Below are 16926 nucleotides of genomic sequence, written 5' to 3' on the forward strand. Positions count from 1 at the left end.
GACTTAGCCTTCCTGAAACTCCAGTTTTGTTGGTGAAACAGGTAATAAATAAGTAAACAAATATATAATTTAAATTGTGTTAAGTGCTAGGAAAGAAACAGCTATGATTGAGAATACTTAGTACAGTAACAGAAGACCTTTGAAGGTCTCTCCTGATACCTAAAAACTGAGAATGATTCAGCCATTTGACGAATGGGAGATGAACATTTCCCAGAAATTGAACAACATGTGAAAAGACATAGAAATCAGCATAGAGTGTTTTTTACTGAGGTACCCACAACATAAAGAAAATCTGTAATAATGGTGCAGAGAAACTTACCAGTAAGAGTCCATTTACCTGGGTTTTACTATCTACTTGATTGTCAAATGAAAGACATCTTTCACCAATTGAGCAAGCACCTAAAGGATTGTTAATACTTTAAAATGCCAACTGAAATAAAGAGATACAGAAAACATATTGTATGGGGGGAATATCCAACTTTAAAATAAAACTTAAAAATACTATTTTTCTTACTATGAAAATAATACATGCAAATTATAGAAGATCCATGGGGAAAAGAGCAAACAATTTGAAAATACAAGCAATAAGAAAATACAAATTACCTACCACTCAAAGACAAGCACTAGTTGCATTTTGATGTATATCTTTCTAACCATTCTCCATTTTGTAACATATACATATAAGTATATGTATATGTTTTATTTTTACAAAAATGGAGTCATTTTATAATCTTGATTTTTTTTTCACAACAAATTTCTTGCAGGGTAGAGATTTTCAGAATGTGTTCCTTGAAGCCATAAAGTTCCTAGGAGCAGCCCCTGGGGATGAGTGGGCAGTGTTCCAGGTTCCCCACCCTCACTTTAAAAAGATCACATTTGATTGTTGCTACTGCTGTTGCTGTTTCTTTTTAAATTTAGGTTGTAACTAGATTTTATTTGGTAGATTAAAAGAATTCTGCAAACAGGAAAAAAATTTTGACAGCCACTTCTCCTATTTGTTAAAGGTTGATAAATCCTTGGTGTAAGGGTTTATCAACCTTAAACAAATACCCTATGTGTAGGCATTTAACAATTTGCAATTATTTGCTATTTCAAATAGTAATACAGTAAATTTTCATATTTTAAGAATCTTTGTAGATAAATTTCTAGGATTATTGGGTCAAAGGGATTTTAAAAACTTTAAGCTTTAAGTTTAAAAACTTTAAACTTTAAAAATGAACTTTGTTCATTTTTTGATATGCATTGCCAAATTGACTTTCAGAAGAATAGTGCAGGTTTATATCTTTTCAAACCCTGGGCATTTCTCTTTTTAAAATCATTACCTATTTTACAGCTCAGCTGTTACCGAAAATACAGATGTTTGGTTTTGGTTTTAAGTTTTAATAGCTATTTGTATGACTGATCATTTACAATTCACCATAAACAGAAAATTAATGACTAGGTTTTTCTTGAGGTTTAGCAAGTTAGTGCCATTTGTTAATTTTTAGGTTCATGCCTCCGTGTTAAATTTCTGCCTGCCTGGTGATGACATCAGCAGATTAATATGGAGATTTCATTCCATTCAGTAGGAAATACAGCTGGTCTTATGTCCGCATGTGGTGTCGGTCTTGTTTTCCTCCCTTCCTCTCACCCTTTGTCTCTCTGTTTCCTAAAGGCAGTGTGTTTAAGAAGGTCACATGATTTCTTTAGCAAGACCTGAAGTCAGTTCTAGAAAAGTGAATTTAAAAGGTGTTCCTTCAGGGTGGGGTGGAGGGATGGGGAGAAAAGGCACACAACTGTAATTGAATAACAATGAAAAATTAAAATTAAAAAAAAAGGTCTTCCTTCTGCTTTAACCCTTTGTTATATCTCTGTTGATGGAGGAGAACATGTTATTCTAGAAATCCCTTCCTTAGCACACATTCCCTTCTGCAATACTTCCCAGGTGTCAATGAATATAATGAGAAAATACAAGAGCCAACAGACGTGGTAGAGCCAGACAATCCAAGTGCAAACAAACAAGCAGTTCAAATTCTAAGTAGTCAAAGAATGCTTTCTGAGTGAAATAAAACAGTTGAGTGTCCATAGAAGGTAATTGGGAATGTCACATTGTAACAGAAGAGGGTAGTTCTATGATTACTTTAGAGGTTTTGAAGGAAATGTATAAAAAGGACATGATATTAATTAAATAAAACTAAATATTCGAGCTGTGCCATGTTTTTTGCTGAATCACTTTTTTCAACACTTATTGAATGCCTAGTATGTGCCAGGTTCTGTGTTAGTCACACAAGATGCAAGATAAAGCATTACTGTCCTCAGAGAACTAACAGTGGAATAGGAAAATCAGACATTCAAACAGAGACGGATATATGACTATTTGTTACATTATTTACTATTCTCTATATTTTCTATATGTTTGAAAATAAAAAAGAATCACCTCAGCCATGCATAGTTGCTTCAAATGCCCTATGTTCTAGATCTTTGGAGGTATGTCTGACCTCACTGTCATAGCCTTTCTGCTAAGTAACATACCTAGCACAAAGCAGGTGTTCAGGGAATAGTTTCCTAATGACAAATAAAATGTAATATAGTTTGATATCTGTATAGGAGAAATAGCCTGAAGTTGAAAGGAAGGAAGGAGAGTTTGTGATACCATTTAAATTTTCAAAGCTATTAAAAACTTGTCTAGAAGCCTAAAAAATTTAAAGACATTATTTATACAAGCAGCCTCTAGCCTTTAATTATATTCTATTAATACATGTAGAATTACATTCTAGCATTCTATTTTATAATATTTAATTCAAAAAAGCATTTATTGCTTTATGCACAGCACCATGATAGATGCAAAAGAGGTAAAGTAGATAATTTTTGCCTGTAAGGAGACAGCTTTTTGAACATATACAATTTAGTAGGACAAATCACTATGGTAGAGGTATAACAGGGCCAGAGTAAAACACAGGATGAAATGCTACCCAAAATATTTCCAGATACGAATGCTTATGTGCCAATGCATGCACATCTCTATGAATGTGCATTTCACTTTTTATAGAAATGAAATTGAATTTCTATAGGATAACTTTTCTGAATCTTATCAAAGTAATTAGAACTACCCTGAGATAAAGCCAGATTAAGACTCACTGATGTGAAGTAGTCTCCCTTCAGGCTTATTGATTAGATCAGTTGAAACTCTGCATGAAAAGGTATGAGGAAATTGATACCTTTACCAAACAAAAGTGAAACCTTCCATAGTTTGCACAGGAGGAAAAAAAGCAACAGTACAGTACAATCTGTAATCAAGAAGTAAAGGCTGTAGGAAGAGATCCCAAAGAATTTCCTGAGTTTTGTCATCTTGTTTTCATTTTCATTATCACAGCAAACCTGCTTGCTTCCCCTCTCTCCCTCCTCCCTTTGTCCTTTGAGACTTTCTTTCCTTCTCAGCCTTCAGAGGTAGTATGATTTCAGAAGAGAGAATATTGATGCCCTAAAGATGTTAAAACAAAGATCATGAAGCAAGTAAATGACAGTTGTATAAGCTGAGTTTGTAAATGTGTTATAAAGAGCAATTATATTTAATCCTTCTATCATCCTTGTGAGACAGGAGCATTAATCCCATTTGAGAAATGAGAACATTAAAGATCAGAGAGTTTAAATTATTTATGGAAAATCACACAGCACAATAACCAACAGTAGGAAATAATGTCCACTCTAACCTTTGTTAAGTAAGACTTCTGAAATGATAGCAATCATTCAACAAATATTTGTTGAGACCTACACTCATGGAGTGCAATAAAGAGTCCAGAAATAAACCTACACATATGCAATCAACTTATTTATCATACAGGTAACATTGAAGTACAGTGGGGGGAAGGTGGGCTTTGTAAAATTACACTGGATCGATTTTGTGGCTATATGGGAAAAAAATGAATTTGAATCTCTACCTTGTACAATATGCAAAAAATTAATTTGAGATGGATAAGCAATGTAAATATAAAAGGTAAAATAATAAAGCTTGTAGAAGAAAACCAAAAATTATCCTCATGACTTTATCTTAAACAAGTCAAACATTTCTTAAGTAGGCAAAGATTTCTAAAACAGGACAAAAAATAGATCAAACCATAGAGGAAAAAATTGACCAATTCATCTTCATTAAAATGAGTTCACCAAGAGAAGAAAGTAAAAAGGCAGGCCACCAAGTGGGAGGAGATACTTGCAACACATATATGCAGTAAAGGACTCTATCCAGAATACATTAAAAAGTCCTACAAATCCATATAAATAAAGTCAGTCAACCTAATTAGAAAAATAGGCAAAAGGCTTGAACAGGCCCTTTACCAAAGAGCTATCCAGGTGACCAATAGACATAGGAAAAGGTGTCCAACTTTATTAGTCATTAGGAAAATGCAGAAGAAAACCATGAGACCACTGCACACAAGAATGACTAAAATTAAACAGGCTGATAGTATCAAGTGTTGGTGCAACTGTAGAGTAACTGGTGGGAGTATAAATTGGTTTAAGCACTTTGAAACACTGTTTGGCAGTCGGTACCTTCTAACACTTCACATATGTATACGTCCTATGACCCAGCACTAAATAACATGTAAAGGAGTATGTTCATAGCACCACTCTTCAATGTAACTGAAAACCGGAAATAATCCCAAGTGTCCATCAAGAGTAGGATTGATAAGTAAATTGTAATGTATTGTAATGCATTGTATGCAGCAGTGTTTTCTTAGCCTGTGGTAAAGGACTAGATTTTCCCCTAGCTGTCAGAATGAAACTCTTATATAATACACATTACACACTATATCAAACTGCTTGAAAATTTGTAAATGCTCACGTGCACCTTCTGCACTCATGGCATTGCAGATCAGTGGCAAAAAGAATGTGCATAGGCACTGGTTCACAAGCTGCACTGTGAATAGCACTACTTTCAAGCAATGCAAGGGAACAAACTGCACCTATACACAACAAGGTGGATGAATTTCACAACCATTTATATGAGTGATTTCATTCATATAAAGTTTAGTGACAACAAAAACTACTAACCTGTGATGTTAGACACTGGGATTACCCTTGAGGAGTAGGAGATTGTCATTTGAAAGGGCCAAGAGGGAATTCTGGGGTTCTTGATCTTGGCATTGCATCATTTTTGTGCTAATTTTATGGATGTGCTCATTTTGTGAAAATTGATCTAGCTGAACACTTATGATTTAGGCATTTATTGTTTGTTTTACCATTTACATTAAAAATGATTGAATACCTATTATACAGATGCCCTCTAAAGTTATGAACATAATAGGTTAGTGGGGAAGGCAATGTTTATGCAAGTATATAAACAAATGTGGAATTACAAATTCTGATTTCATGAAAGAAGTCCTAACAAGACGTAGGAATTGAAATAATGAAGGAAAGAATCTACATGGATAAGGTGGTCAGAGAAGGGGCTTCTCTGAGAACATAAATTTTAGCCGAGAACTAGAGGATAAAAAGAAATCCGATGCCAAGAGTGGAGGCAAAATTCAGGATTTCAGTAGTTGTTTTGAGTAGAGAAATAGAATTTAGTGGATTTATGGTAAAAGGGCATTGCAAACATTAGGGTATAACTTGGGAATTGGTGTTATGAAAATTGGGACAGGAAGAAATGGGATAGAGGGAAGTAGGATTTGGGGTTCACAGTCGCAAATAATGGAAAGTCCAAAATGGATAGTTTTTTTAATTAAGTATATTTTATTGATTATGCTATTACAGTTGACCCATTTTTCCCCCTTCGCCCCCCTCTACCTGGTACCCCCATTCCCTCCAGCGATCCCCCCTTAGTTCAAGTCCTTGGGTCTTACATATGTGTTCTTTGGCTTTTCCATTTCACATACTATTCCCAACACCCCCCTGTCTATTCTGTACCCACCAACTATGTTTCTTATTCCCTGTAACTTTCCCCCCTCCACCTACCCAGTGACAACCCTCCATGTGATCTCCATCTCTGTGACTCTGCTTCTGTTTAGTTGCTTATTGTTTGTTTTTTTTAGATTCCATTGTTGATAGTTGTGAGCTGTTACACTTTACTCTTCATAGTTTTGATCTTCTTTGTCTTAGATAAGTTCCTTCAACATTTCATACAGCAAGGGCTTGGTGATGATAAACTCCTTTACCTTTACTTTGTCTTGGAAGCACTTTATCTGCCCTTCAACTGTAAATGATAGCTTTGCCGGACAGAGTAATCTAGGTTGTAGGTCCTTGCTTTTCATCTCTTTGAATACCTCTGGCCAGTCCCTTCTTGCCTGCAAGGTTTCTTTTGAGAAATCAGCTGATAGTCTTACGGGAACTCCTTTGTAGGTAACGCTCTTCTTTTCTCTTGCAGCTTTTAAGATTCTTTATCTTTAACCTTCGGCATATTAATTATGATATGGTTTGGTATGTTCGTCTTTGAGTCCAACTTGTTTGGAATTCTCTGAGCTTCCTGGACTTGCATGTCTATTTCCTGAGCCAAATTGGGGGAGTTTTCTTTCATTATTATTTCAAACAAGTCTTCAATGTCTTGCTCTTCTCCTTCTGGAACCTCTATGACTTGGATGTTGGTATATTTAGAGTTGACCCAGAGGTTCCTAAGCCTCTCCTTGTTTTTTGAATTCTTGTTTCTTCTTTTTGTTCCGGTTGACTGTTTATTTGTTCCCTCTGTTCCAAATCATTAATTTGAATCCTGGCTTCCTTCCCTTCACTGTTGGTTCCCTATATATTTTTCTTTATTTCATTTTGTATAGCCTTCACGTCTTCCTTTATTTTACGGCTGTACTCAGTCATTTCTCTGAGCATCCTGATCACCAGTGCCTTAAACTCTGCATCCGATAGGTTGGCCATCTCCATGTTAATTAGTTCTTTTTCTGGAGTTTTGATCCCTTTGTTCATTTGGGCCTTAGCTCCCTATCTCTTCATTTTGGCAGCCTCCCTGTGTTTCTGTGTATTAGGTAGAATTAGAGCTCCTTTGATTCCCATACTTGGCACACCTGTTACGTTGTATGGGGCAGAGCCTTAGGCATTCACCAGGGCACGGCAGCCCACTTCATCACTTTGTGGCACTGTATGTGATAGAGGGGTCAGAGAGGGAACAATGAAGCTTGCATGGCTCTCACCCTGTCTCCAGTCACTTCCCCCATGTCCCGTAAGTGTCTGGTATCCTTGTAGTTGCTGCCCTGTTGCTGATTCCCAGAGTGGGTGGGTTTGTGGATGTCCTAGGACCCTATGGGCCCCTTACATGGACTCTCCTGAGAGACTGAGATTTTCTTCTGCCACGCCAACTCCCACTGGTTTACAGCTAGAGGTTATGAGGCTTTATTCTTCCACCACTAGAACCTTGGGCTGTGCAATCTGGCCTGGGGCTGGGATTGCTAGCTCCTCAGTTGTCCCTCCTGGTTTTTATCCACCACATGTTAATGTGGGACCTCCTGTTTCGTGGGCTGCTGCTTATATCTGCTTCACTGTGCCACACCACATCTCTGTCCCTCTTACCCATCAGGATGAATGTTTCTTGTTTAAATCCTTGGTTGTCTGACTTCCGTACAGTTCAATTCTTTGTCAGTTCTGGTTGTTTTTTGTTTTTATATTGATTGTTATCCTTCTTATGGTTGTGTGAGGAGGTGAAGCGAGTCTACCTTCACATTCATCTTGGCCGGAAGTCTCCAAAATGGATAGTTTTGCAAGAGGCCTGTCAACATCAACATGAGAACAATTGTGATATCTAGAATAAAGAAAAATCTAGTTTAAAAGAATGCATTCCCATTTAATTTTCAAAACCAAGGAAAATATGATTAAGAGTTAATGGATGAGTTTTGCATGCATTTCAATGTGCTTAGCACAATTTGGGATAAATAAAAGTATATTTACATGTTAGAGAATTTTGATTCAAGCATTTGAAGGTAGATGGCAAAAGAGACAGCATTCATTCCAACCCTGCCAGTCTTCGTGTCTCTGTCATTCCACTGGTCCTTCCCTTTACTCTTCCCCATCCTCCCAAGACACAGTTAGTTCACAATCACTCATTCCAGCTCTATCAGTCTCACTGTTTGTTTCCTTCCTCCCTCATTTTTGCTCTTCACCTTTAAATGTTTCACTGAAAGTACTGAACACTTTCATGTATATCATCTTCTTTAATTTAATCCTTTTACAACCCCAACAACCTCATATTTATGGAGATGCACGTGGGGAAACTTTGGCTCAGAGAAGCTGTATGGTTTGTCTTAAGGTCACAACCTATACTCCTGACTCGACTCCAAGTGCAGCACTTTTTCTATTATGCCATTGAGGCCTTCATCTCTTCCATATCTACCCAAGATAGTGTTATGTTTAATATTGTCATCTGCATTATGAGTAATCAAAGTGTGCCCTATTGTTTGTTAGGTTTACAAGAGATATCTTCTTCCTAGAAGGGCTGAGTTACATATCCGAATATAGGATATATATGTATAATATTTGAATATATTTCTCTTTATATAGACTTGAAATCAATTATATATATACTGAAGTCTTTTTTTTAATTAATAGCTTTTGAAGTAATTAGAGCCTTTCTGAAGTATAGCATGTCTGGGATCTCTATCACAATTCTCACTAATTTTATATGTCTTCTTAATTACTAAAGTTCTGGAAGAAGTCTTGAGACATATGACATTGATGCAGATAATTAAAGAAATTGTAGTGATCCAAAATCTCACTAAAAATGAGGAGTTAAACCAAGTGATTATTCAAAGCTTAGCTTTAGCTTATTTCCTACTGTTTGCCTTCTTCCCTCTAACTCTCTCTGTTTAATACCACTACTAATGAGTAAACATTGGAAAAATAGATTAAACTCAGATCACTGTTTTTCATCACTTGCCGGTAACTGGGGAAACTTAAAAGCAAGATTTGGAGGAACTAGGAGATTAAGAAGATTCATTAAAATGAAGTTGATGGTTTATAGGTTTTAATCTATTGCTTTTGAAAGTTAAGAGATAAGACATTTTTATTAAGGATGTACAACCTGTTCCTAAAATATCTGATAGCATTACATATGTATGAACTTTTATGATGATTAGTAAACTGGAACACTATGCTATTGAACAAAAGAATCTAGACTTTCTAGAAATGAAAAAGATCCCTAGCTGAATTGATCTTAAGGTAAAATAGAGTGGGTAATGCATGGATGCCAGCCATGTCTCTTTTTGCCTGAAGTGCCCTTAAGGGAGGGGCTAGATCAACAACTTCTGGTTTCAGCCATTTCTGAAAGTGGGTGTAGCTGTTGAGACAATGACTATGACCTCTCCATTCATGTCTATTACGACTGTTTTGAAGGGCAGATAGGCCATAAGATGACTCTGAGGGATGTAGTGATGTGCCAGACTCCTTCTTTAAAACATTCAATATCCATTTCTTCCTTCCCTCTTTTTTATTTTCCATAGAGTGATTCTCATCAGTTCCGTGTCATGGCAGCTGTCCTTCGCCATTGTTTACTAATTGTAGGTCCAACTGAAGACAAAACTGAAGAGCTGCACAGGTAGGTAACCTCTATTGATATCTCAATGAAAGACATAATCAGTTCTTACTGTTTTCAGGCATCTAATTTTAATTGTTATAAGCACGAGGAAGTGAAAATATTATAGTAAATCAGGTATCTGGTTCATTAGATATCATTACTGTGGTCTGATGAGAAATTTTCATTCTCTTGTCTTTGACTTATAAATTGAGCCCTAACAAGAGATCCCAGAACAACTGTGATAACAGCACAGAGCTATTGAATACTGTGTATGGCATTATGTTAAGTTCTTTATAAAGATTAACTCCTTTTAATCATCACATGGCCTTATGAGGTAGGTCCTACTGTTTTTCACTTTCAATAGATCAAGCAATTTCTCCAAGATCTCATAGCCCTAATAAGTGAAAGAGCTTGGATTTGAGCCCTGCTTTTAATTACTACACTTAAACTAATATGCTCACTAATTTCCTTTAAGAGTATTTACCAAGAAAATATATCTTAAGTAATATTCATTAAATTTTATAAACTTATAAGAATTGGATCACAGTCTCAAGTATTAATATGAGGGGGGATTCAAGACAAATTGGAATTATCTCTTAGAGGGTGGGCCTCCTATACTACAGGCTTCCCCTGCTAGGTGAGTGTTCCAGGACTCCATTTTTATCAGTGTACCAGCAGGCATTGCTGTGAGAGGCTGCATTTGGCTTCAGTGCATTTTTTTTTTTTTTGAAGACTGTTTCGTGGCATTTGCCCATTTCATAATGGGTGATTTACAAGCACACCTGCCCACACCACAGTGAGTGTTCAGCAGTTTTTGACCAAAAATGGCCTGACCCCTATGCCCCACCCTCCCTATTCACCTGATCTTTCCCCAAGCAACTTTTTTTTGTTGTTTCCCCAATAAAAAAAGCCCTCAAAGGTAATCATTTTGCCATTGTGGAATAGTTGAAACAAAAAATGGCAGAAGCACAAAAGGGATCAAAGTTGACGAATTTAAAAACTGTTTTGAGCACTGGGTAAAAAGTCTCAATAAGTGTATTGCATCAAATGGAGAATACTTTGAAGGTGACTGAAGTTTAAACATGTAAGAATAAATACACAATTTTTTATAAATAAGTTCTGGTTTTTTGAGTTCCCCCAAAAAAGTTACTATAAAAAAAGTTTTATGATTTGCTTGTTAGAGTTTTAATGGACTACTGTTAAAATTTAAGACTAGCTGAATTAAGTATTAATGCATATTTTTAGTTCTCTTACTTTCTTTTTTAAAAAAATTTATTATTGATTTTTAGAGAGGGAGAGTGAGAGGAAGAGGGGGAGAGAGAAACATTCATTTGTTGTTCCGCTTATTTGCGTATTCATGGCTTGATTTTTGTAAGTGCCTTGATCAGGGGCGGAACCCACAACCTGGGAGTATCAGGACAACACTCTAACGGAGCTACCTGGCCAGGGCTCCTCCTCTTAATTGCTATTTGAGATCCGGTTTACAGTAATAAGATTTCTCCTTTTAACATAAAACCGCTCGGCGCTTTATGAATACAGGTGGCATTTTAAACAAGTCAAATAAATTTAAATCTTCAGAAAAGTAACTTTGGTATTACCACTGCTTTACAAATAAATTTAAAAATTGGGACCTTAATAATAGAAGTTGCCTTTTGAACATGTATAATATTCTGTTTTCTAAAATATGGCTTACATAAAACTGTAGAAACAGACAGTATAAAATGAAACATACTCTTGTTTTTTTTCAAGCAAATCCATATTATTTTTGTTGTGATTAGCAGTTTATTATTTGATATTGCAATCATTATCCATGGTTATCTTTATATATTCTACTCTGTAAGTCTTCAAAAGATTGTTTTTTTCACAATTAAAAAGTGTAATTTTTTATGCAGCTGCAGATCAAGAGTTTCTTTAATTTTCTTGGGACTATGCAGTAAATCATTGTCCAATACCTACAGTAAGTCATGTCCTCTAAAAAGATTTTATTGAGCATTTTGTCTTACTGCAATTTTTTCATAATTAAGAGCCACTAGAAATCTATATACTCAAAGAAAATGGGGCTTATAAGCCCAGAAGTAAATTGATTTTGGGGGCCTGAGGGAAACAAATACCACAAGTTAAAGAACATTCATATAAAGATGTGAGAACATTCAATAAAAAGTGGATGGAAAGTAATTGTTACACTAGTCACAAAAACATTGCTAAGGATTTCTCTGAAGAATGAATTTAATATTTTAACAGCACTTGGTGTCCATCAAAATAGAGCAAAACTATAGAGGTTTTAAAAATCAGAGTCTTAAAAAAGTAATCAGATTTCTTTATTTTCCTTTAAATATTATCTTAAATAAAATTTAAAGATATTTTTCTTCAAATTTGCGTTTATCTTAAAAGTTGCTTTAATAAACTACTAGCTACACTAAATAAAAAGGGTTTTCCTTAGAGCCACAGATACGATTTGTGAGTAGAATTCTCAAAGGCTTTCCTGGAAGGTTGAGGTTGCTACTGACTTGACAGTTTATCTAGCATGGCCCTGCCTATCCCTTTAATCAGAATCAAAGTGATTAGTATCTTTTGAGCAGTAATGAATCTAGGCTAATCCACTTAATACAGCGAAAACTGCCTCGACCCCAGAGGGCTATGTTATGGTAACCTTACTAGAATTGTAATATCTACTAAATTCTGCTCATTTGTAGTGACCCTGAAAACAGTTTGTGTGTGTGTAAGACATAAGTTTAACAAAAAATGTCAGTGTTTTAAAGGAACATCTCGTTCCATTTTTAAGTTATTTTCTAAGGGGTTTTTTTTGACACTGATTTGTTTTAAGGAAAAAATGTAATGAAATAGGTAAACCTGGACAGTATAGTATATGAGCATTATAATGAAACTCAAAGGGTTACAATAATGATCAAATGAGAAATTAATAAAGCACTCTATCCTGGCACTGGGTAAGCTCTCAGGATCTGGGGGAGCTGCTGCTGCTACCTCCATAACACTGCTACCTCTATTACTATTATTTATAATAAGCACATTGCCTTTGAGATCCAATATTTAATCCCCGATCTCTTTTTAAACATTGTTTCCTGATTTTGATATTTTGTTTTGGAATTTATTTCTATGTTTATCCTGGGGTTGTGTAGAGAAATGTTTTCTGTTAATCTGTTTTTCTCAAGCCATATATGTTCAATGATACATGCATGTATGGAGCCTATAAAGGTGCTACAGGAGATAAGTGAGTAAAAAAATGGCTTGGCAGCTGTTGTCTCAGTAAGACAGCGCTCCCTCCCTCCCCCAACAAATCAAGAAGACATAAACATAGAAATTAAATGAGTTAGCTCACAATGACAGTTGACTTGACCTTAATTTTTACTAATCAACATCTTAGTTTTTATAACTTGTTTGTTATATTTCATTTCCTTTTGTCTATACTTATGGTAACAAATAAATGTTTGGTATGCTCCACCTTCTTTGCTACATTAAAGGACAGCCTAATTCTGTTCATCTCTACTATCTGCCTGAAAGTATTTTTAGCCCTCATGTCCATAATCAATAACCTTGTGCATTAACACTTAGCCAAAAAAAAGTTGCATGTGGATGTGGGTGTGGTTGTGGTTTTGTTTTGGAGAGAAGGGGGAAGATGGGAATGACCTATACACTGGAAAAGATTAAAACGGAGAGGGTCAGGTCTGATTTAACATCTTTTAGCCTCTCCATCTAATTTCCTTCACTCAGCACATCGACATCTACAGAATGTTTTTTTTCTCACCCAGAAGAGCCAGTGTGTTTAAAAAGTATTTACCTCCTACTTTTTGTTGTTGTTGTTGTTTCTTCGTTTACACCAATTCATTTTATGTCATATATTGAAGGGGACAATCTGGTACCTAATGACACCTCATTACAATGCTAAGCACAATGTCTTTTTTTCCCCAGCTTTATTGAGATGTAATTGACATGTAATGTTGTGTAAGTTTAAGGTGCACAGCATGTTGATTTGATATCCTTGTATATTGCAAAATAATTAGCACCATAACATTGGCTAATCATGGTAACTTACACATGACAGACTTAATAAATGTTTGAAAATTAGATGATTTCATTTTGGCTTATATTTATTAACTGAACAGTTACTATGTGTTAGCCACTAAATTGAGTGCTAGGGCAACAAAGATGAATATAGTACAGTCTATGTTCTCCATGGCTCCCTAGACTTGTAAGTAAATAAGTGCAATTGTTTTAGTGACTGTTGTGTTAGACATGAAAAAGGAGAGTTTGTCTGGAAAGATCAGGGAAAGAGGTTTTATTTTTGTTGCTGTTAGCATTAAAATTCTTAGTTCTTTAACCTGGTTTTCACTGTAAATAACAGTTATCTAGATGAACAGATATTTTCTGAACTAGGGCTGAACAGCATCATGCTAGGTGCTTGAAGGACTGGATTCCACAGTGCATACTCTGGAGGAACATAGAGTCTAAATGGAGAGACAAGACATAAATATTATGAAAAGTTAAATAACTATTCAAGACAAGAATAGAAGAGACATCACAAGATAGTTTTTGAGTAGTCTCCCAGTGAATTTATTATTGAAAGAGTAATTGCAATAGAATGCAAAGGACAGACTCAACTATGGTCTAGCATGATGAAGGAACTCCTCCTCATTCATAACTGTACCTGTTCTCCATCCTCATCCACACCTCTGGCTCCCTGGGGATTCCTTTCTCTCCTCTATCCCTGTGTAGGTTTACTTCCTTTCCTCTGTATTCTAAAGCATTGGCTCATCATTTCAACCTGCCAGCCTTCAAGCACCCAAGCCTATATCTGTCTGTCTTCTTTCTCTGCTTCTAAACTCAAGCTGCTCAGTCCTGTGGAAAGTTTTATCTAACCTGTCATCTTGGTTCGTCCTCTTCACTGCACACAGAGCTGTTTTTCAAAAAGCAAATCTCTGCTTAGAGTCCTCTCATGGCTTCCCTCTGTCTTTACAATTAAGAGCAAATATATTTTGTCACTATGCATTTATTAATGATCTGCAGTTTCATCTGGGAAATCTGTTCCCCTGGCTTTTGCATCTACTCCTTTGCCAGAACAACTCTGGTGTAAGGTCATCAGTAACCCATATAGTTTAACATATACCTCATCATGGCAGTCCTTTTTAATCTCCCCACCCCACTTCACACACACACCCCTTTCTGGTCTAGTTGCCTACTAAGGTCCCTCATTGAAGGCCTTGTTCTTTGCCTTACTTAGACTTATGGGCCTGTTTTCAGTTCCCCACAGACACCATATTCTCTCATTCTTCCATATTTTGTACTTTCCTCCTACAGTGCAATATGTCCACCAGTCAAAAGCTCCTTAATAGTTGCCATTTACTATGTGCCAAGCAGAGTGCTTTACATGTTCTCCCCCCCTACCCCACCCCCACTAAATCCTCACATCACCCTGGTGGGTTAAACATTTCTTTTTACTTTAGAGATAAGGACACCAAGGCCTAGAAAAGGTCATGTAATTTGTATAAGGCACACTTTTTCTAAGAAGCAACCTGGAATTCAGCCCATTTCTGTACAAATTATGTTATGCTGCCTTTCCTTAGGAAAAGGAGTATATTTTATTTATTTTTGTATATGTAGCACCTAGCACAAGGCATAGTAAATAATTATTGAGAATGAAGTGAGTTTTGTGCTAGTCTTAAAGAATGAGAATGTTCTAGGCAAGAGAAATCGTAGACAGATATAGGAATACAGAACAATGACCAGGTGACTGTGGGTTTAAAAGGCTACACTTTCCTGAGAGCAGCATTCAGGGCTCTTTCTCTCTGTAACTCAGATCCAGGTTTTCTTGACACTTGCCTATCTGCTACTGATCCAGTCTTCTCTTCCCCTTGGCAGAAAACTCCTCTAGGTGTTGGCTATCTGATTCTTCTATTATCCCCTCTTGAATACAATCTACTCAGGCTTTAGTCCCAGTATTGCACCAGAATGGCTATTACTAAGGTCCCTAGTGACTTCTGTGTTGCTAAATCCAGTGGACATTCCTTAGTTGTCATCTTATTTAATCTGTCCACATTTGTCACAGGTGACTCTAGGCTTACTTACAGGATACCATACTATCTGGGTTTTCCTCCTACCTCACTAGTTGTAATTTCTTCCTCTAGGCCTCAGGTTCTGTATGATCTAGTGCCCCAGGCTCAGCCCTCATAGTTTTCCAGTCCACACTCACTCCCTTACTGATCTAATCCAGTCATCTATCTTTAAATACCATGTACCTGCTAATGACTCCTCAGTTGATGTCTCTGATCCAGATCTCTCTCCCTGAACTCCAGACTCTATAACTAACTTCCTACTAACACCTCCACTAGGAAGCCTAATAGACATCCCAAATTTAATATATTCAAAATTCAACTTTACCTTCCCCTAAAAAGCTGTTTCTCCTACAGTATTTCCAATTTTGGATTGGGGTAACTCCAGCTTTCTACTTGCTAAAGCTAGAACCTTGGACTCTAGCACCCTGCATTAGCCTGTCAGGAAATCCTTCAAAATGTATCCAAGTCTAACCACTTTCACTGTTATTCTTCTGTTCACTCACCTGAATTACTAGAGAAACACCCTAACTGGTCTTCCTTAGCTTTCATCTCCTACCTCCTGTTCTCAACATAAGTTAAGAGTATGTCACCGTGCAGACTCCTTCAGTGGCTCCCCATTTCATTCATAATAGAAACTAAAGTTACAAAAGCCTGCAAGACCAGTGCAGCCCCCTGTTATCTATTTGATCTTCAGTCCGCTTCTTCCCGTCTATGGTGGTCCAACCACACCAACCTCTTTGCATCTCAGACACGCCACTGCTCTAGCCCTGGGGCCTTTGCTTCCTGCTCTTCTTTCTGGAAAGCTCTTTCCCCAGGGAGCACATGGCTGACCCCCTAACTTCCTTTAAATCTTTGCTTAAATGGCAGTATCTCAGTGAAGCCTGCCCTAACCACCCTGTTTGAAATTACAGCCCGTATGTCCTGGCTATCTTACCCTCCTGGGTTTCCCTCCCAGGCCACTTAATCACCTTCTGTTCAGTATATGTTTTATTTACTTTTCATTGACTTTTCTCCCCATACTGGAAAATAAACTCCATAAGGGCAGGGATTTGTCTCTGTTTTCTTCATAATACCTGCCTGAAGCAATACCTAGCACAAGTAATTAATAAATAATTACTGAATTGAGTGAGATTAAAATGAATTTAGATATTTACACCTGAAAACCTTGGGGAAATACTAAGGTTCATTGAAGTAGATTTTGCAGCCTTGAAAGATGCAATCCCCAAACATAAAGAAGATACATTTGACCAGGAAGATTTGTTAACAGCTGTGGGTCTGCATGTACTGTTATCATGTTCCTTAATGTCATTTGGTATTAAATTATGTTTAGTCCAGCAATTGACAGAGAACTGGATTTTAGATTGCTTTCCCTCTCCCACA

The 16926-nt window shown here is 36.6% G+C and overlaps 1 protein-coding gene across 7 annotated transcripts in view; it reads left to right on the forward strand.

Moving 5' to 3' along the window:
* RIC8B (RIC8 guanine nucleotide exchange factor B) overlaps positions 1-16926 on the forward strand; it is a 102594-nt gene that overhangs the window by 37003 nt on the left and 48665 nt on the right. For all 7 annotated transcript variants that reach the window (XR_006653804.3, XR_006653805.3, XM_045186810.3 and 4 more), the window contains one exon: positions 9405-9499. Coding sequence is in view for 5 of the 7 variants with exons in the window: in XM_045186810.3 (XP_045042745.1) it covers positions 9405-9499 (95 nt within the window). In the remaining 2 variants the exon portion in view is untranslated. The remainder of the gene's footprint in view (positions 1-9404; positions 9500-16926) is intronic.

This window comes from Desmodus rotundus, chromosome 3 (assembly GCF_022682495.2).
Source record: "Desmodus rotundus isolate HL8 chromosome 3, HLdesRot8A.1, whole genome shotgun sequence".
Taxonomy (NCBI): Eukaryota; Metazoa; Chordata; class Mammalia; order Chiroptera; family Phyllostomidae; genus Desmodus; species Desmodus rotundus.